We start from the raw sequence: 15,423 nt of genomic DNA on the forward strand, positions 1-15,423 counted from the left end.
GTTATGGTGTTCATTGGTTGAAGGAATTAATCAGGCCTAAAATAATCTAAATAAGGATTAAATCTGAGAACGAAAGTAAATTCTGACACTGTCTTGAACTTGTCCATTCTTGTATGTAAACCAAAGATCGATGTAATGATTACTGCACTATTTCATGGAGTCCAGATGTGGCTGGTACTGCTGACCCAGGCAAAGTTACCAATTAAACAGGAAGGTTTATAAATGGAAGTTGGAGGAAATATTATTTCTTGTATAGATGCAATAATCATAAATTACAAAGGGGATATATACAGTACTTGGAAAGCAACATCTGTCTGATATCTACTGAATGTATACCTCCCCAGACCAATATTGAACTGAAAGCCATATGATACTGCATGCATTAGAACTTAATGTTGCAAAGTATTTAGAGTTTACGTAGCACAGAATTTAAAGTACTTTGTGAGAGCCAGTTTGGTGTAGTGGTTAAGACATCAGGTTAGAAACTGGGAGATCATGAATAGTAGTCCTGCCTTGGGCACAAAGCCATCTGGGTAACTTTGGGCTAGTCACTTTCTCTCAGCCCTAGGAAGGAGGCAATTTGCCAAGAAAACTGCTGGGATTTGTCAAGATAGTCTCTAGAAATCAGACCCAGTTGAACAGAAGGAAGAGAAACTCTTTATAATATCATGAAACAGCAGGTTTTTTACATTCCTAGAACAAACCTTTTTAAAATTACTTAATATGAAGTTACTTAAAACAACTTTTCTATAAATGGCTTTATGTAAGGTTAGACCTTGATAATTGGGACATGTAATAAATCAAATCATGAAGATTGCAAGGTATGTTACCATCATAACACTTTTCCATTTTATAATCTCACAAGGATATCTATAGACTAGAGTAAAAGAATGCATTGTTTCATTGGTTAAGTTCCTCTTGATATTTTTCTGCTAAAATTATATTCTGTAAACCTTGGGAATTTCTTGTTATGGATGAGTCTATTTTGGTTATAAAGATCCAAATTTGGACAACATACAGGATGTGATTTATGTCAGGCAATTATGATCTTTACCAACAGTATAAAATGGCTGTCCAAAATAAAGCAGAACTACCTCAAAAGCTTCAGGCATAAAGGAAGAACATTTGATAAAATAAAATCTGATAGCTCAAGATAACTTCTTGCACTGTTTATTTCCTGGTCTCTTAAGTATTCAAATAGAACAAAGGAAAGTAATACCGATGGCTTGTAGGCTTTTGTGATAGTGGTGAATGAGGGAAGCCCTTTATTTTCTCATGTGGTAAAGCTGTCCATTCTTACCAAAAAGCCTCCAGATCCGGTATTCTTTCATTGTCTAGAATCTAGCATGAACTGCGTGATTTATATCTCCCTGAAATGCCTCAGTGATGTTGAGGTCGGGAGACTGATGGCCCCTCTAGAACCTTCATTTCGTTCTGCTGTGGCCACTGAAGGATCAACTTGGTTTCAGATCATCGTCATGTTGGTAAAGTTTCTAGAGAGAGAAAAAGCTGTACAAAGTTCAGAAAGGAGTCCTGGTGTGGCTAGAATGCAGTATTGCAGGCTAACTCTACCCACAGCCTGGAGTTCGATCCTGACTGGTTCAAGATTGATTCAGCCTTCCATCCTTCTGAGATTGGTAAAATGTGGAGCCAGATTGTTGGCAGCAATATGCTAACATTTGTAAACTGCCCATAGAGTGGTGTAAAGTATTGGAGGTGGTATTTAAGTCTTAGTGCCATTGCCACTCCAAACTATGAATGCAAATTTTCTTTCAACATTTTGTAGCATTTGGGGTAGCAATGCCTTTTTTTTTTTTTTTTGGCAAATCAAGTAGGCAGTTTTGCAAGCAAAAGTATAAAATACTTTAGCAAGTATTTTATTGTGCATTCTGAAACAGCCACCCCACAATTTCAGAAAAGCATGTATTTTAGTGTAAATTGTGGATTTTTCTGCATCCCTACAAATTTTCCATCCTTCTTGACCATGACTTGATATTAACAAAACCCCAAATATTCCACTTTTTGATCAGAGTTTGAACAGTATTGATAGGCATTTTCAAATCTTTGAGTATCTTTTTATATCCTTTCCTGGATTTATAAACTTGAAACTATTTTTTGCTTGCAGATCCCTTGTCAATTCTTTTGCTTTCCTCGTGCTTCAGTAACCAACAAAGTCAATATACCATTTCTCAAGAGCTAAGAAACTATTTATACAAAGACACTAAATATAACCAAGACACGGGTGTGAATACTTTAGCTTCATTGCTATCTCAACATGTATATGACAAGTTTAGACTGCATTATAAGCTCAAATATGGGTTATTGAAACTTTTGAACCAAATCATTTTATTATTTCCTTTGTTGCTACGGTTTTCTTCATGATTGTCTTATTCTGCAATCCCTAGTTTAATTTGAATCATAAATTTTAAGTGTTTTGTAAATCACTCATGTACTTTACTCACAAAGGTCCATATCTTACAAATTCTGCAAGGAGTATGTAAACATGAGCACAACTGTATATGGTTGTAATAAAAGATTTTTTAAAAATTAAATATAAAATTATATTTTAGTGAAATCATTTATAATCTGTATATATAACTCATAAGTGTCAAGTAACATCAGGTCTTCAGTTTTCAGAGTAATTGAGGCCTTATATATATCTTTCCAGCATTGAAGCCCTAGACTTAGCAATACGAAAAGCCCATGGAATAAATTTCCTTATTTTAGCCATCAATTTCCATGTAATAGAAAGCATATTTGAAGAAATAAGGATTTCTCTTAGAAGTCAAATTAATATTTGAGTATTTGACAGGACAATATAAAAAGTATTTAAAATGATTAATGCATCTCTACACAATTCTTGTCATTTTATTTTCCTGTTTGTTCATGCATCACATTTAAAAACTGCCCAGGTCCCTCATAGAACTAGTCATACAGCTGTTTTACAAAGTTCATGATTGTTTCCAAATACTGGGAGCATGTTCAAAATAAAATGACTGGTCTTGAGTTGTATTAACCTGGAAATCCGCTTAAAATGTGATAATACAAAATCAAATAAACTTGTAAAAATGTGCCAATTCTTGAATCTCAGCCGCAAGGCAATTGCAGCCAGCCCATCACAAACATTCTCTGTTTGGTGTAATATATACGCAACACATTTTATTGTAATAAATTACCTTAAAGTTAAACTAATCGAAGCATACAAAGATGATTAGAGGACTGAAGGCTTAAAAAAAAAAAAAAGAACAGTTGCAGGAATTGGGTATGTCTAGTTTAATGAAAAGAAGGCTTTAGGGGTGACATGACAGCAGTATTCCACTGTTTGAGGGGCTGCCAGAAAGAAGAGGGTAGCACCTGAGGGCAGGACAAGAAGCAATGGGTGGAAATTAATCAAGGAGAGAACCAACCTAGAACTAAGGAGAAATTTCCTGACAGAACAATTAATTAGTTGCCTGTAGAAGTTTACATGGTCCAACACTGGAGGTTTTTAAGGAGATTGGACAACCATTTGTCTGAAATGGTAGTAGTTTCCTGCTTGAGCAGGGGGTTGGACTAGAAGACCTCCAAAGTCCCTCCCAACTCTTGTTATTCTGCTATTAAAAGCAACTTTTCCTGGATTACCAGGATAGGGCATTCAGGTTAATGATTCAAAAGATTACATAACAAATAATACCAGTTTCAACAACTTTTCATAAAAGGTTTCTTGGTTAAAAAAAAAAACACCTTTGTGTCTTAGCTTTGTTGAGCATTTTTCTCATTATATAAAAGAACGACCTCGCCGCTCTGGAAGAAGAATCTGCTCTGCAGCAATGGATTGCCAATAGGCTGCTTGTAACTAGACAATCAAATTGGAATATTGATAAAAGACCTGAATAATATCGTCAAACTGCACTTCTGGTTATAGTCTTATTTATATTCTTTTTTAGTTATGATTGTCAATTGTTATTCTATAGATAGTTGGTTCCTAACTGAAGCGTTCAAGCGTGTCACGCTGCTCCCGACGTGCTCTAAAGATACGTTTCCCTAAACACGTGTCTTTTTCTACCACTCACGTCTGCTAAAGTAACAGAAGGGGGAGTTACTCCGAAGTTCCCCCGTCTGCGGGCTCCCTCTTTCCGGTAACTCTCCCTCTCCCTCTGGTAACTGAAGCGTTCAAGCTATTTGAGGAACAAAGCGTGTCACGCTGCTCCCGACGTGCTCTAAAGATACGTTTCCCTAAACACGTGTCTTTTTCTACCACTCACGTTTGCTAAAGTAACGGAAGGGGGAGTTACTCCGAAGTTCCCCCGTCTGCGGGCTCCCTCTTTCTTACCCGTCCAGCCGGCTGCCGGGGCCGAGCGTGCAGGATTCGTCCTCCGCCTGTGGCGCTAGAGTCCCCGCCCCAGACCAGAAAAGGGGCCGAAGGGAGCGAGCGTGAGCCATGGCGGCCACCCGGCTACCCCCCACGGCCTTAAGCCTGAAGCAGGTAGGGAAGAGACCGCGGCCAGGGGAGGCAGCTCGGCCTCCTCTCGGTCTTTGCGGCCGCCTCGCTCCCGAATATCTGCCAAAGCAGCCTTTGTGTTTGGCTGAGGCGCCGGCAGGAACCCGGGCGAGCCTCACAGTAGAAAAAGCTCCGCTGCAATCCGAGAGTCTTGAGAAGGAGGCTCCGGGCCTGGAAGCCTCCACTCGGAAGGAAGCCTGGCATTGCTACGGCAGACTCCTGGCAAGCGCCCCGATTTTGACCGGAGACTTAATTCGGGTCATTATTAGGCACCCCAGGAATTACAGGCAGGTCGTCTTCTCGCTCCTCAGTCGCGTTTGGCCACGGGCCTTTTTCTGATTCGGCTTCTTCCTTTCCGAAACATGCTTGCTCCTCTGTGACCACTGGACATGACACTCTATGGCTATTTTGGCCTGGCTTGAATTGAGCCTGCACACTGGACCCACAGAATACAGTCAAAAAAGTAAAAATGGTAGTAGCGATTATATACTCAAAGCTCCCCTTGATGAAAGTCGTGAAGACTGATATAAATATTCCATAAAGTCGCCTCTCGTGTGGATCTCCATACAACCTTAGCCCATTCAGATGGACAGGTCAGGCATATGCACAGAACTTACAAATAAATAAGTTGACATAAAATTAACATAGGAGATAGAAGTAAAATATGTGGAGTATTCATGTTTAACTAAATGAATTTAATTTTAAAGAGGGCAGGTAATTGTAAATTTGATAGTTGAGAGAAACAGGTGGGTTCATGATAACAATATCCTTTCAAACCCTCAAGGCCACTCTTATGCTGCTGCTGAATTTGTACAGCTTATTGTAAGTGAATTGTTTCAATTTTTTGCGGAAAGAACAAATGGCAAGAGCTTTGACTTATGACAAAAAAGTGAGAGATCCATTCTTTGTTTCCTTTGATGATCTGCAGTTCCTCAGAAGACAGCAGGTTCTTCAGTTATACAGAAAAATCCTCAGGACCATTCGTCAGATCCCCAATGAAGCAGATCGTCGCTACATGAGAGACTGGGCGAGAGAAGATTTCAAAAGGAATAAAGAGGCTACAGATGAGGCAAGAGAATTCTCAAAATGTGATAGACTTGAACATTACAGCTGGTAGCTGGGCCTGAACCTCTGCCATACAGCTTTGCTTAGAGCATTAGATAGGGATTGGAAAATGCATTATGGGTGCTATGCAATGTCAATCAAACATCAAGTCAAATATTTTGGAATATTAATTCCCATTAAAAGAAGAATTTCCAAAGCTAGTTATGGTAAAGAAAAAGTGATTTCATATTTACATTCTTTTTCTGGGTTTCCAAGAGCTATTAGCTGGAGCCTGATGAAATGGCATATATACTTTGAATTTAAGAATTCTGATAACTTTGAATTTAATAATTCTGAGTCCAGGAATTAATTTCAAGTAAGAGAAGTGAGCAAAGTAAATCCTGTTTAGGATTCTGTCTATGGAAAGGAGAATAATTTAAATCATTGCCTTGCTGAATAATGCTTCCGAAATTGAGTAGTTGTTCTGGTGAAGAAGAAAAGCCATATTTTCATGATAGTTTTATACTTCTTTTTTTGCTTTATGCTACCACTTCTTGTGAGATGGCTGCTCGTATAAATTTGACAAATATACTTGTTTAAATTACTTTGCCTACTAAGTATAACGTTTTTGTTTTATAGGATGCAATTAAGATGATGATCACTCATGGCAACCTACAGCTTCAGGAGCTTGAGAGAACACTAAAATTAGCAAAATCCTAGGCTTAATTCTGCTTACAAGTCAAAACAATTTTTCATTGTAGCTAACGGCAAAGACATTAAGTGGGAAGAGCCCTGCTGATAATCCAAAAATGTCCTGTGTACACTTCTCAAAAGTTAGATGGAAGACCTGATGAATACTCTTTGTCATAGTATAAATGCCGTATGCCTGAAAATTAAGGTGCAATAAGAATAAAAAGACAAGCAATTACAGCAACATCCGGACAATCCATGTGAAAAGTGCAGAAGTAGAGAAAAGGAATTTGATCTTAGATTTATGAATTACACTTGTAAATACAAGAATACCATCACTTATTTGAACAATTTACTTTTACATGTATTATGTTTACCTAGAGAGTTCCACAAAGTAAAGAACTTAATGTTTATCAGTTCTGCACAAACCTTTGAAGAGATGATTTAATGAAATATAATATGCCTTTGAACTGAATCACTTATATTTAATCTCCAAGGTAATACAGGTATTTCAGAGTGGCTTCAGTCAAATTTGAAGGGGGTTCTATGGACTTTTCATAGTTTTTGGCTTCAGTGTTGTATTTTTTTTTTCTTCTAAAAACAAGTTGAAGGAGAACTGAATCTTTTCTTACATTGACATGAGTTGGCCAGTGTTTATTGTAAGTTGGTTTTAGCAAAATAGCCAGTAAATTTTATCTCTTTCTAGAACTATGCCTATGGAAGTGATTCAAGTACTCTGGTGAACAAGTGTAGAGTGGAACCAATATTGCTGTTATATATCTTCAGCTCTTCTATTAGAATTTGTTTAAGTAAATTTATTTGTAAAAAGAAAAATAAAGAGATCTGGTTTTATTACTCCTTTTTTGAAGCAGTATATTATTTTTTAACAATATGGCAAGATTCTGTCAGGGAATTACTGACTGGCTGAGCTATAAAACTTTCATTAGTATTGCAGTTTAGAAGCAGTAGGGCAGTGTTGTAGAATTACAAAGCAACACTCAGGGTTACAATATGCAATTTGGCTTGAGTTTCAAGAGGTATAGCGCATGCCATAAACCAGTCCAATGATAAAGGAATCATAAAAAGACAGGATATTGACAGTAATATTAGCAAAATTATTGCAGCAAGGTTAAGCCTTTTGAGTTGCCTTAAATATATCACTTGAGTATTCTTTATTCTGGTGCAGCTGAAATTCTGCAGCCTTTGTTAGATTCCAGTGCCACAAAGCATCATATCCATTCATTACTCCTCCTTGAGAGGTGACTTCAGTACTATTTTCACAGATTAGGCATACGTCTCTGGTTTTCTGCATCCTGGAAGGCTGGGAGACTTTGCTTTTATTTCCAGATTCAAGTCTTGGCATTAGAATCAGGACTGGTTATCTTCTATTATGATCACATGCCTTCTAATTCCTGAATCAAAATGTATTGAAATAACTTAAAGGAATGGAATTACTTTGTGTCACTATTTAATATTAGTAATGTTCTTACCAGAATATTATATACATAACATTGAAAAGACTCTTCGGAAGCAGCTTTTTGTTCCAGGATTATTATAAACTGTTCTACTGGCATAAAATACTGAGGTGCATATTTCACTTGGCAATTAGGTATTTGTTTCAGGAAGCATAAAAGGTCATAGAATCAGTTTGGTGTAGCGAGGAAGGTGCTGGCCTAGAAACCAGGAGACCATGAGTTCTCATCCCACCTTAGGCAGGAAAATTGACCGGGTGACTTTGGGCCAATCAGTCTTGTCTCAGCTCAGCCCACCACACAGGACTGTTGTAGGGAAAAGAGGAGGAGGAAGTATTATGCATGTTCACCACCTTGAGTTATAAAATAATAAAGGTGGGATAAAAATAAAAGAAACAAAAGGTGGCTGGTAGCGGGTGTGTAGAAAACTTGGATCTACCAGAATCTTGAGCTCCTATGGAAATCTAGCCCATAGCACTCTGTCTGTTACCCTGCTGATCAATGTAAGGTATATATTCACAATACAACTTAAATAAGAGCTAATAAATATTCACACTGAATTGTAGATTGATGTGAGCAACACAAGAAGAAATGTAAGAGCAAGAGACGGCAGAGTATGGTGGTTGCATCTCTACAATCAACTGGCACATATGTAAGACAGCTGCAGCATCCTGGGGTCGGGATCATAATTTGCAACTTTCTGTGCCAGCTTCCAACATATGAAGTCAACGGGGGGAAGCTGGATCCACTTAATTGCACGATTCAATTAACCACCATGGCAAAAAAAAAAACATTGTAAAATTAGGCACAACAGCAACTTGCTTCGCAACAGAAATTGTGGTCCCAGTTGTCATAAGTTGAGGATTACCTGTATTCAACTATATTACCCTTATTCTTGGCTGCACATCCGTCAGCTTTTTAGCATGAGAAGAGAAGCGCAAAGCCTATTTTCAATCCCTTGCTACACCTTCCCAATGAGTAACAGCAAGTCTCCCAAGTCAGCACTGCAACTGAACAATCTGGTCATCACGATCCTCTCCAGAAACTGCAACAATTTCCCATATATAAAATTGTTAGGGCTGGGAGTACTTGCGATTCACAAAGTCCTGTACAATATAAAACAGGTGTCAAAGTCGCATAGTCATGTTGCTGGCATGGGCATGGCCAGCACGTGACACATCTGGCCTATGGGCCATGAGTTTGACTGCCCTGATATAGAAGAAAATAATATTTCTAATGTTGACCACTGTTTGCAATTTTCAAAATTCAACATAATTATTATGGTTAAGACCTAGGTTTTAGTCCACCATCAGCCATAGAAGCTCAATGGATGATTTTAAACCAATTGCTTTCAATTCAACCTTCTTCACAGGGTTATTACTTGTACCATTCTTGTCCAGTGTTCAGATAACCAGTGCCCCAAAACATACCCAATGTTTAGCTCACACTATATAAAAATACCATACTCAATACTATAAAATGCTCGAACTTAAAAAATGTTTAATATGTAATAAAATGGTTTATTATAAAATAATAAAACTTTAAAGAATTCACAAAATGGCACAGGGACTGAAAAACAAGAATAGACATTCAATCACTCACACCCAGCAGTGTACCTGAAGGGCACTGATAGGTAACAAACGCATTCTACCCAGAATTAGTATCACAACTAGCACTATTTAGAGCTAAAACAACATTTTGCCCATCAATGAAGTGTTGGCTTAGGAAAACTGGTTTCCTCGAATAATTTCGTGGATACTTCATCCTCTTTAAAGGCATGTTCAATATGAGTGAAATTGTTCATAAGTGTCCCCTGCCCTAAAATTGCTTCAGTGGAGTTTGTGAAAACAGCAATGGGCCCTTTTCTTGAGCCATGCAAGGGCTAGTTTTCCTTCTGCATTTTAGTCCTTAGCTTCTGCAGTTCCTCTTCTAAACTTTTAATGTGTTCTTTAAGGACCACTTTATCTTCCTGAGCTTTCTGGTCAGCTTGGCAACGAGCTTCTTCTATCTTTCTCTCATACCACTTCTCCATCTGACTTGACACAGCCTCAAAGAAGTACTGGGTAATTTCCAAAGCTTGAGATGTGCCTGCCAGCTGAGGACTGCCCTCCTTTCCTTCAGTGGCAGAAGGTGGGGGCTGCCCAGATGGAGCTTCTCCTGGTTGGTGGGACCTGTGCTTCAACTGACCACTTTTACTTGGTTTCTTGGTTTGAGTCCCTTTGTCTATCAAGCAGCCGCTCTGTGATTCTGCCTTTGTACGTTCAGAAGCCTGCAAAACAGTTTGTACTTTTACATGCCTTAGTCTGGAAACAGAGTGTTCCACTCCTGGTGGTTCTTGCTGCAATCTGTTGAAACTTGCTTTATCCTTTGGCCTAACCACTTGGGGAGATGCTGCAGAAGGAGGAAGGACAGCACCACCCACTGACTGTTGCTCTGTTCCTGTAAACCGAAAGATAACAAATAATTATAAGTGCTTGGAGTTAGGGAAGCTTCAGAAAGGCCCAAGCCAAACAGGAGAATTGGAATCATAGCCCCAATACAGGATGGCAATGGATAAGGTCAAACTTCCTTAATGCAGTTTTGATCCAAGGTTATGAGATGAGATGAGATGAGATGAGATGAGATGAGATGAGATGATGAGATGAGAAGAGAAGAGAAGAGAAGAGAAGAGAAGAGAAGAGAAGAGAAGAGAAGAGAAGAGAAGAGAAGAGAAGAGAATTCTTTATTGGCCAAGTATGATTGGACACACAAGGAATTTGTCTTGCTGCAATAATAATTCCCTGTGTCTTATTAAAGATAATTGGAATAATGATTGAAATCTTTTGAAATCTGTATATTTGTAACAAATGAGAACTTAGGAGACTGGTGACATGTTGAATTGCTTGCTTGCTTGTTTGAATATTTATGTATGCAATTTCTAGGCTGCTTGACACCCAATGACACTGAACAGCTTATAATTTTTTAAGGAATTGGCACTTGCAACATTAGAATTGCAGAATGATGGCCATGGCTTGAAATTATTGTGGACTCCTGCTCTTAACAGTAGCACAGTTTTTCTTCTATGGTGGTGAAGAAGGCTTTAATCGTACCAGAGTGAAGAGAAGCAAGCTGCCTAGTATAAAAAAAAAAAATAGAGACTGAAATTTAGATTGACACTACAGGTGCAGCAGATTAACATAGATATCCAACTGAAAATCGCTGAAATAGGAAAACAAACATACCTGATATGCTATCTTGCTGAACCACAAAATACTGCTTTCCAAAGCTCTGCTCTGTGATTGGCATTCTACTCCGTTCTGTATCTTCTGAGAGGCTCACAATGCCAGAATGATGATGGGATCCATTTGATTGTGGTGGGGTTTGGCTTGTTTTACAGTCATTTGTAGTGTGAAGGTTTTCTGTATCCAAAGTCTCTGAGAGAGACTCAGATGTGGACAGGGTGGATTTTGGTCTCGAAGATCTAGAATCTCCAGAGAGCTTCATTTCTAGATTCTGAATTTTTAGCAGGCACCAAGCTTTCAATTCACCCACCAAAGACAGCTGCAAGAAGAATCCACACATCTATCAGAGTCCATCAGTATCTCTCTTAATTCTCAGCCACTCTTATATTTTGTACCAATGTACTTTTGAATAAAAAATATTTGCTGAAATATTCAACAAAATCAAAACTTTGGCATTTCAACTTATAACAATGAGTTACATTGACTACAAAAGAGTCCATAGAATCTGCAATTAGTTATGAGGTAAGGGGAAGTCCTCCTAATTCTGGGTTGGGGAAGGAGAGCAGGCCCCTTGACCCCTTCCAAAATGGTGTCTGCTCCTAGGATGGAACCATGCAGCCTTTAGGGAGGTAAAAGGGCAGATAGGCTTGCTCTCCTTTCCCACGTGCTCTCCAGAGCTTCTGGGAGAGCTACAGAAGGTGAGGGAATGGGACAACTTGCCACAGCCAACTCACTGCAGCCAACTCACCGCGGCCAAGTCACCACAGCCAACTCGCCATGGGCAGTATGGCGCAGGACAACTCGCCACAGACAACTCACTGTGAGACAACTCATTGTGGGACTATTTAACAATTCTATTTAATTATTTAAAATAAATAAAAATTATTTTAATTTTTGCCATTTACATTTCATTAAGTCAAGGACTATCTTTAGAAGACAAGTGTATTCCATCCCTAATAATCAAGAATATAATGCATTTTATTAAAATGTTTGATGATAAATATACTTTTTCAACAGCAAGAAGAAAAGACACACTGAGAAAAATGATCAAAAATGATGTTGAGATGCTTTGATTTCAGCAATCTAATTTAACTCTGAATGCTCGGAATAAAAAGTTTCCACTATAACCAGAATTGCTTTGTTCCTTTCAAAAATTTGTAATTCCTTTCATTATTTCCCATATGAACTATTAATAAATCCCTCCTCATTTCACATAATTGATTTCACAAGTAATTTTCAAAATAGGCCCTTGAATTGTTTCCCAGGAAATAATCTTCTATGTATTACATATGCCTAGATGACCTCTAAGCAGCCATACCACTGGTCTGAGTGGATGTACCTAACTCTGCTTTATCATGTTACAAAGGGTAGCTTCTATTATTATTGAAGTTCCTCTTCCCTAAAGCTGCACAAGCTTATTGTGTGTTCATTGCAACAAATGCAGTAACCTACCTGGCGTTTTTCCCCTTCATTTCTTTCCAACTCCGTGTGCTGAAGACGATGAAGACACTCCACCCTTTCTGCTGACAGCCTCTCTGCCATTAATTTGTCTAAAACACGGAGCTGTGATAGAACCAAAAGGTTCATTCAGAAATGGTATCGCTGCATTCATTTACTAGATCTTGTACTTCAAGCAATTAGATCAATAAATCTGAAAAGCGCACTTTCAGTGAAGTAGTGTGACTCAAAAGAGTTATTTCAGTAAAAACTGTTTCCAATGTATTTTAGCTACCGATGTACCCACAGAGTAAATAAAAATAATAATAAGAATGTATTTGTTTTCTTTCAATAATTTCAATTCAATAATTGAGGATGTCTACTACAGATAGTATCCCTTACATAGGGACGTTCTTTTATATAACTGGGTTTACACATCATGCTAAGCCATAATATGATTTCTTTTTTAGCCCAAATGTGTGAATCCAGCTAGCTTGGTTTATTCAGTAAGCTTTGTTTAAAACTTAGCTTTATCATAGGTATGAACTGGGCCAATTTCTTTGCAAGTCTTATATAGGTAGTCCTCATTTAACAACTACAATTGAAACTGACAGCTTTGCCACTATGATTTCTCACTAAGTGAAGCACTCATTAAGAAAAAAACTGTGAACATAGCTATGTTTTCCTTTCTTTCTCCCTTCCTCCCTCACCCAGCCTTTGGAATGCTCACCCTGGCACTCTAGATATCCAACTCAAGACTGATAAGACTAAATCCAACCAGTTTCACACCTTTAATTTTGCCTCGCCCTTTGGATTGCAATGGCCTTCCAGAACTAGTAAAAACTGATTTCTCCAGAAGGACTTTGGGGGGTATTACCAAAGTCATGTGTACTCACACTCATTATAAAGGAAGTGATTTCAAAGAGAGCAAGCAAACACACAATGAAGAATATATATTGAAAGCAATGCACTGGGCTGGCAGCTGTGAGTACACCTTACAAACAGCCCAGTGTATTCCTCATTGTGTGCCTACTTATTCTCTTGTAATCTCCTCCTCTACAATCTCTCCACTCTAAAAGGGAAGGAAAAAAAAACCCCAACAGATCAGCATTGAACAATGTGTATTGACTGTAACGGTGATTATGTGACTGAGGGATACTACAAAGGATGTAAGTGTGGGTATTGGTTGCAAAATTCAGTACTGTTGTAGCTTCCAATGGTTGTTAAATGATGGACTTGGTATCAATGACTACCTTTATTGCAGGGGTGGGATTCAAATTTTTCAACAACCTGTTCTGTGGGTGTGGCTTAGGTGGTAGGCGTGGCTTGGTGGTCATGTGACTGGGTGGATGTGGCTTGGTGGTCATGTTATTGGCTGGGCATGGCCAACTCTATATCACTCACATCGAGGCACGCATCTCCTCGCCTGGCCTCTCATGACTGTGGGGATGCTGCAACAGTCATAAGTGTGAAAAATGGTCATAAGTCACTTTTTTCAGTGTCATTGTAACTTTGAATGGTCACTCCACACAAGCAAAGTACCAACAAAGGAGGGGAAAAAAACTCCAGAGAGGTTCCTGAGACAGGAAGTCTAGTCCTGCCAAGAATATACTAAGGGTTAACAGAGAGGTGGTTTCTGTAAGCAATACCAGAATGTTTCCTTCCTGCCTTCCTTACAGGATTAGGCCAGTAATTGGTTCTCCAAACTGCTTAGAATGTTAACAACCGGTTCTAGCGAATAGGTGCGAACTAGTAGAATCCCACCCCTGCTTTATTGGTTTGGCTTTCATGGCCAGTATCAGTTGGGTAGTGTTTAGTGGCTATGGCCTAACATCAAGAAATCTGTTGCCTAGCCTTAGACTGTGATCACCAAATCCTGAAGCCAGCAGTGATCTTTCTAAACGTGCTGTGTAATAATGAGAGCTTTAAGACATAAGACAGGAAGATAAAACATTGGCTTGCCTATTGCTGGTGCTTCTTCAGCGAAGACAGCAGAAAATAATTTCCACATTGTGGCAACCATATCAGATAAAACAGCTTTGCTGTCATATCTTATCATGTGTTTCACACAATGATAATAGTCAACCAAGTGAATTTTGCTGCATCTGTTTTCCTCATAAACCCCACATTTTGAGACACATTGCATCCCTTAATTCTTCCTTACCTGATGTTGTGTTTTATTTTCCATCTGTCCTAATTTGCTGTTCATCTTATCTTGCACTGCTACTAATTCAGCTTTTATTTCTTCCATAGCAGCTACCAGCTGGTTCTCTACTTTATGTATTAGAGGTTCACAACGACATCCATTTATAGGTGCCTACCGGAAATGACCACATACACATAGGTGCATAAACATCTTTCTCTGAACAAACATATTTGGCTAATATAGCAAAGACCATCACATAAGATAGCACTGTATTGGGGCCTACTGAAAGCAAATTAATGAGAAAAAGGAAACATGTTTGATAAGTTTAAAAATAAATTTGGACTACAATTCCCAGCCAAAATGATTTCCAAGTTTATATTTTACATTTCTGGCATTTATAACACAAGAAATAAAAAACAACAACGTGGTACAGTGGTATGATGAAGTTTGTGAACCCTTTGGAACTTAGCCATTGCTTCATGTTTGTTCTGTTTTGGAGTGTTGCATGCTTTATTCTTAGGTTTATTTTTATTGGATAACCATTCCTAGAAGGAATGACTTTGTTACACAATGGTTTTGTAACTTTGTGAATATTGACAGCCCTTTTTCTGAAGTCCATTACATGAGACGCAGAATCAATTAATCAGTGGAAACAACTTGCCTCCAGAAATAGTGAATGCTCCAACATTGCATGTTTTTAAAAAGAGATTGGTCAACCATTTGTCTGAAATGATGCAGGGTTTCCTGCCTGAGCAGAAGGTTGGACTAGAAGATCTCCAAGGGGCCTTCCAACCCTGTTATTCTGTAGTCAACATGCATTAGTTTTTGTAGGGGAAGGACCTCAAACTCATATTTGATGGTCATCTCATTGACTGGAACACCTGACTGAATTATTCCCTTAAGTATGTTTTATTGTGGGGCTTCATATAACTT

General features: G+C 38.5%; 2 protein-coding genes across 9 annotated transcripts in view; one reads left to right on the plus strand and one right to left on the minus strand.

Annotated features, from left to right (window-relative positions):
* Positions 1–4,238: 4,238 nt before the first annotated feature.
* Positions 4,239–7,069, plus strand: LYRM2 (LYR motif containing 2). The gene is made up of 3 exons (XM_026666563.2): positions 4,239–4,465; positions 5,409–5,549; positions 6,164–7,069. The coding sequence occupies exons 1-3, from the start codon at positions 4,421–4,423 to the stop codon at positions 6,242–6,244; spliced, it is 267 nt and encodes an 88-aa protein (XP_026522348.1). The 5' UTR covers positions 4,239–4,420; the 3' UTR covers positions 6,245–7,069.
* Positions 7,070–9,185: 2,116 nt separating this feature from the next.
* Positions 9,186–15,423, minus strand: part of ANKRD6 (ankyrin repeat domain 6) — a 116,501-nt gene continuing 110,263 nt past the window's right edge. For 7 of the 8 annotated variants that reach the window (XM_087943451.1, XM_087943435.1, XM_087943444.1 and 4 more), the window contains 4 exons: positions 14,509–14,661; positions 12,360–12,470; positions 10,908–11,226; positions 9,186–10,125 (listed from right to left, as the gene is read on the minus strand). In XM_087943451.1, the coding sequence (XP_087799577.1) occupies positions 9,569–10,125; positions 10,908–11,226; positions 12,360–12,470; positions 14,509–14,661 (1,140 nt within the window). In that variant the 3' untranslated portion in view covers positions 9,186–9,568. The remainder of the gene's footprint in view (positions 10,126–10,907; positions 11,227–12,359; positions 12,471–14,508; positions 14,662–15,423) is intronic. The other variant, XM_087943457.1, reaches the window with a different exon arrangement.

This window comes from Notechis scutatus, chromosome 1 (assembly GCF_049901735.1).
Source record: "Notechis scutatus isolate UNSWTSFEM ecotype Mainland chromosome 1, rNotScu1.2, whole genome shotgun sequence".
Classification (NCBI taxonomy): Eukaryota; Metazoa; Chordata; class Lepidosauria; order Squamata; family Elapidae; genus Notechis; species Notechis scutatus.

Bases quoted from the DNA above. Each gene is read 5' to 3' on its own strand.
- LYRM2 (XM_026666563.2), top strand. From the start codon at position 4,421: ATGGCGGCCACCCGGCTACCCCCCACGGCCTTAAGCCTGAAGCAG. The intron at 4,466-5,408 runs GTAGGGAAGAGA...GATGATCTGCAG, and splicing joins CGGCCTTAAGCCTGAAGCAG to TTCCTCAGAAGACAGCAGGT. The intron at 5,550-6,163 runs GCAAGAGAATTC...TTTGTTTTATAG, and splicing joins ATAAAGAGGCTACAGATGAG to GATGCAATTAAGATGATGAT.